General features: G+C 38.0%; 1 protein-coding gene across 1 annotated transcript; it reads right to left on the reverse strand.

Moving 5' to 3' along the window:
* Positions 1–1,029: 1,029 nt before the first annotated feature.
* LOC116585807 (olfactory receptor 2T27-like) lies at positions 1,030–1,968 on the reverse strand. The gene has a single exon (XM_032335047.1). The coding sequence runs from the start codon at positions 1,966–1,968 to the stop codon at positions 1,030–1,032; it is 939 nt and encodes a 312-aa protein (XP_032190938.1).
* Between the last annotated feature and the right edge of the window lie 3,544 nt (positions 1,969–5,512).

A 5,512-nucleotide genomic window follows, 5' to 3' on the forward strand; every position in this document is an offset into this window, starting at 1 on the left:
ATATCTCTGGTCTTCTGCCACATGTTATAAGATTAGTCAATAAATATTCACTATACCTTAGTGTACTGTGTCTTGGGATAAATTATTTATTTAGTATGTTGGCTGAAAAAAGTGTGTAGTTGTTTTGCTGTTCCGCACCAGCTCTCTAAGAGTTTAGCGAGCTATTTTGAAGCCTCAAAATTTAGCTCCACTGACTTTCAAAGTCAGATGTTATGGAGACTCTTCTTCCCTGTGCAGTTGCCCTGTATGAGGGGCACCTGGTATGGACTCTGATCCTTTCACATCTTTATACTTTTGAGGTGCCCTTCACAGATTTATTGATGTCATGGAGATTCCCAATGATGTCTCCCTTTTTTATGTGTTCTTCTCTCTGTGATTAACAATGGAATGTTTTTCTGCCATTTGGCTCCAGGTTGTTTTAAGAGTTAGTTGCATCAATGTAGCTGATACCTCACTGTATCCATGATGGAAGGTAAACTCAGGATCCTCCTTTTACATTGTCTTCTTGTCTTTCCTAATATTGCTACCTTTAATATCAAACAGACTCAAGAATGCTAAGTTCAATGTGAAACCCAGACATTGATTCTCATTTTATTTACAAGAAAATTTTGTAATCTCAGATTTCAGAATAAATTTACTTTTTAAATGCAAAATAATTTTATTAAATTTTTTTCTAACTTTTTTTTTATTATGTTATATTAGTAACCATACAGTACATCATTAGTTTTGGTGTATTGTTCCAAGATTCATTGCTTATGTGTAACACCCAGTGCTCCATGCAATACATACTCTCCTTAATATCTGTTACCAGGCCTTAGTAATGCCCAAATGATATTTATAAGTAAAATGAAGAAACCTACATTGGAATACTAAAAAATCACATATGAATAGGTCTGTTTACAAAAAGCCACAATCACCATGGTTTCCTAAAACCAACAAAATCATGTTAGTATTTCAAAGTGGCATTTATGTCTGTGTTATAAACATGTTTTCTTTTTTTTTTTTTCACAGCTCTGGTGTAGTTTTCTCCTAGTAAGAAAGCACACATTTCCCCATAAGTTTTTTGAGAGCGGCCACCACCTCCTTGTTCCTCAGGCTGTAAATTAGGGGATTCAACATTGGGGTTAGGATATTGCTGAATACAGAAAGAGCTTGGTCCTGCTCTGCACTATGGGAGGAAGTGAAAATCATATAGATAAATATGTTTGGGCCAAAGAAGAGACTCACCACAGTTAAATGGGAAGAGCAGGTGGCCAGGGTTTTTTTCCTTCCTTTGACAGAGTTCATTCGGAAGACCGCAAGGAAGATGAGAGTATAGGAAGCTGTGATGAGACTGAAAGGAACAACAAGCAACAAAATGCTTGTCACCACCACCACTAACTGATATGCTGACGTGTCTTCACAGGAGAGCTTAATGAGGACTGGGACCTCACAGAAGAAGTGATGGATCTCCCGTGACCCACAGATGGGAAAATGCATAGGGTAGACTGTATGGATAAATGAACTTACAGAGCCTCCAATCCAACACCCCAAAACCATGTGCATACAAAACCTGGGGCTCATGATAATTGGGTAACGCAGTGGGTTGCAAACAGCCACATAGCGGTCATAAGCCATGAGAGTCAAGATGAAACACTCCGACATTCCCAACATTAGGAAGAAGAAACTCTGTGTTCCACAGCCAATCCATGATATTGTCCTTTTCCCTGTGAAAAAATTAGAAGCCATCTTTGGGACAATGGTGGAAGTTAATGTCAAGTCAATGAGAGAGAGTTGACTGAGGAGAATGTACATGGGTGTATGGAGCCGAGAATCTCCCCAAATCAAGACAATCAGAAGTGTGTTTCCCAGGAAGGCAAAAGTGTAGATAAAAATTATCATGAAGTTGAGGACAATATAATGCTGAAATTCAGGAAAGAGCCCCACAAGGATGAAATCAGTTACTGAGGATTTGTTTCCATCTACCATACCTCTAAAAGAAATGTAACAGGTTTGGGGACAAATCAAATGGATTAGAACTGGTGACATTCAATACAGGTCTTATATCAATAGTTGGATGTAAAATTTTTTATCTTTCTCACCATCTTTTGAATTCCATAAAATTTGCCATCATCTCACCAGAGATATCTCACTATTATTGCTGAGCAATTGTCTAAATAATTCTTAAATAGATAATATTAGGAAAAAACATGATAAGTTCAGTGCCTTTTAAACTCTGTTGAGTTCTTTCTTTCTTTCTTTCTTTCTTTCTTTCTTTCTTCACCAGAGAATGTTGTAAAAACTATGGATCAACTTTCTGCAAATATAAACATAAAGATGTGTCTATTGTTTAATAATTATAGACCCTAGTTATTAAATCTTGTAAATTTGGGGGGAAAAAGAGAGGATGATCAAATTAATTCACTTAATTTCATTTTAAAATTACAAATCAGGGGCACCTGGGTGTCTCAGTGGGTTAAAACCTCTGCCTTTGTCTCAGATCATGATCTCAGGGTTCTGGGATCAAGCCCCACTTTGGGCTCTCTACTCAGTAGGGAGCCTGCTTCTCCCTTTCTCTCTGTTTGCCTCTCTGCCTACTTGTGATTTCTGTCTGTAAATAAATAAATAAAATCTTCAAAAAAATACAAATTAATCTTTAATAAAATATTAAAGAGATCCCATATTAATTTATTTGGGGCTAGTCATGATGACATAAGTATAGTAATGAAAATTGCCAGACCTATTTCTCCTCCTGGAAACCATAAATATTCCGTATTGTTAATAAAATAGCTTCAAAAGAGTATATGTCTAATAAATACTTATTATCCAAAAAGTTGCCAATGTACATGGAGTTCAGCAGGACACATTTCAAAATTGAATGTATGAGAAATACCTTCACTGCAATTGTATTCCCGGTGCGAACAAGAGCTTTTACCCTCCATGACACCTTGCTGAACAGTGAAGAACCCACCCCAATCTAAGAAAGAGAAATGTTGTACATGTGGAAGTTTCCCTATGCTTCAGTGTTTCTTAGAAACCAGTATTAATGAAACACAGACATCAAAATAGCTTGAAATCCTGTTCTCTATTAATGCAGGAGGAAATTTTATAATACAAAACATTGACATTCCCTAGGTTAAGGTAATGGTCCTTTTCTGGGTTTGTATATTCAGACTATTTTGTGGTAAATATATGCTCTAAAGATATTTGTTTTACTCTTAGTCATAATTCTGCTGAAATATAAAATAAGAAGCTAATTATTATTCTTCTTCTGTCACTAATGAGCCTGCTCTCTAATCTTGCTAAAATTATACTTATATTATTTCTGGAAAATAAAGTAGTTCTGGAAAAATCATCACCATTTATTTATTTTTCATTCTAAATTTATTGAGTGGCCATTATATATATATATATATATATATATATATATATATATATATATATAGACAGAGAGAGAGAGAGATGAGTTTATATACACACATATACACATGAGTTTAGACATGGAGTCATTTTACCAACAGATAAAAAAAGAGTAATAAAAATGCTTAAACTAAAGCTCTTATAGGGTGATATAAACACAAAGAAAGATCTGTCTGAGTAAGGCAAATGTGAAGAATGATCCAACATTTAATTTGAGGTGTGTCTACCCTAGGACACAGAAAACTCATAAGTTTAAAGACTAAGGAAATACTCTGTACTGTCAACACTCATGTTGCATAAATAAGTGAGAAAAGAATTAGAATTCCAACCCAGATTATTATTTAACTGTATAAACCATAAGTTTTCAATTTCCTCATCCCATCCCCCAAATAACTTCATGGAACACATATAGGCAAGATAAAAACATACATATTGGGGGAGGAGTCAAGATGGCGGAGAAGTAGCAGGCTGAGACTACTTCAGCTAGCCGGAGATCAGCTAGATAGCTTATCTAAAGATTGCAAACACCTGAAAATCCATCGGCAGATCGAAGAGAAGAAGAACAGCAATTCTGGAAACAGAATTACAACCACTTTCTGAAAGGTAGGACCGGCGGAGAAGTGACTCCAAAGCGACGGGAAGACAGACCCTGGGGGGAGGGGCCAGCTCCCGGCAAGCAGCGGAGCAACGGAGCACAAAATCAGGACTTTTAAAAGTCTGTTCCGCTGAGGGACATTGCTCCAGAGGCTAAACCGGAGTGAAGCCCACGCAGGGTCAGCGTGGCCTCAGGTCCCGCAGGGTCACAGAAGGATCGTGGGTGTCTGAGTGTCGCAGAGCTTGCGGGTATTGGAACGGGAAAGCCGGCTACAGAGACAGAGTCGACAGTAAGCTCACAGCTCGGTGTTACCGTGAACCTGTCGCAGGCTCCGTGAGCTCGGAGCGCGGCTGGAGGTCAGGCAGACGGGAGTAACTGGGAGCTGTTCTCTGAGGGCGCACTGAGGAATGGGTCCCTGGGCTCTCGGCTCCTCCAGGCCGGAGACCAGGAGGCCGCCATTTGTATTCCTGTCCTCCGGATCTCTACGGAAAGCGCTCAGGGAACAAAATCTCCTGAAAGCAAACCCGAGCGGATTACTCACCCCAGCCCTGGGTAAGGGCAGTGCAATTCCGCCTGGGGCAAAGAAACTTGAGAATCACTACAACAGGCCCCTCCCCCAGAAGATCAACAAGAAATCCAGCCGAGACCAAGTTCACCTACCAAGGATTGTGGTTTCAATACCAAGGAGAGCAGCAGAATTCCAGAGGAGGAGAAAGCAAAGCACGGGACTCATGGCTTTTTCCCTGTGATTTTTTTTTAGTCTTGCAGTTAATTTAATTTTTTCTTTTTCATATTTTGTTTTTTTTCTCGCATTCTGGTAAATTTTTTTTAACTTTTACCTTTTTCTTTTTTAACGTTTTTTAACTAGTTTATCCAATATATATATTTTTTCTTTTTTATATTTTTCTTATTTGTTTTCTTTTTTTAATTCTTTTCTTTTCTTTTTTTTTCTTTTTTTTTCTTTCTTCCTTTTTGAACCTCTTTTTATCCCCTTTCTCCCCCCTCATGATTTGGGATCCCTTCTAATTTGGTTAAAGCATATTTTGCTGGGGTTGTTGCCACCCTTTTACTATTTTACTTGCTCCTTCATATACTCTTATCTGGACAAAATGACAAGAAGGAAAAATTCAACACAAAAAAAAGAACAAGAGGCAGTACCGAAGGCTAGGGACCTAATCAATACAGACATTGGTAATATGTCAGATGTAGAGTTCAGAATGATAATTCTCAAGGTTCTAGCCGGGCTCAAAAAAGGCATGGAAGATATTAGAGAAACCCTCTCGAGAGATATAAAAGCCCTTTCTGGAGAAATAAAAGAACTAAAATCGAACCAAGTTGAAATCAAAAAAGCTATTAATGAGGTGCAATCAAAAATGGAGGCTCTCACTGCTAGGATAAATGAGGCAGAAGAAAGAATTAGTGATATAGAAGACCAAATGACAGAGAATATAGAAGCTGAGCAAAAGAGGGACAAACAGCTACTGGACCACGAGGGGAGAATTCGAGAGATAAGTGACA

The sequence above is a fragment of the Mustela erminea genome, chromosome 3 (assembly GCF_009829155.1).
Source record: "Mustela erminea isolate mMusErm1 chromosome 3, mMusErm1.Pri, whole genome shotgun sequence".
Lineage (NCBI taxonomy): Eukaryota > Metazoa > Chordata > Mammalia > Carnivora > Mustelidae > Mustela > Mustela erminea.

Bases quoted from the DNA above. Each gene is read 5' to 3' on its own strand.
- LOC116585807 (XM_032335047.1), bottom strand. From the start codon at position 1,968: ATGGTAGATGGAAACAAATCCTCAGTAACTGATTTCATCCTTGTGGGG.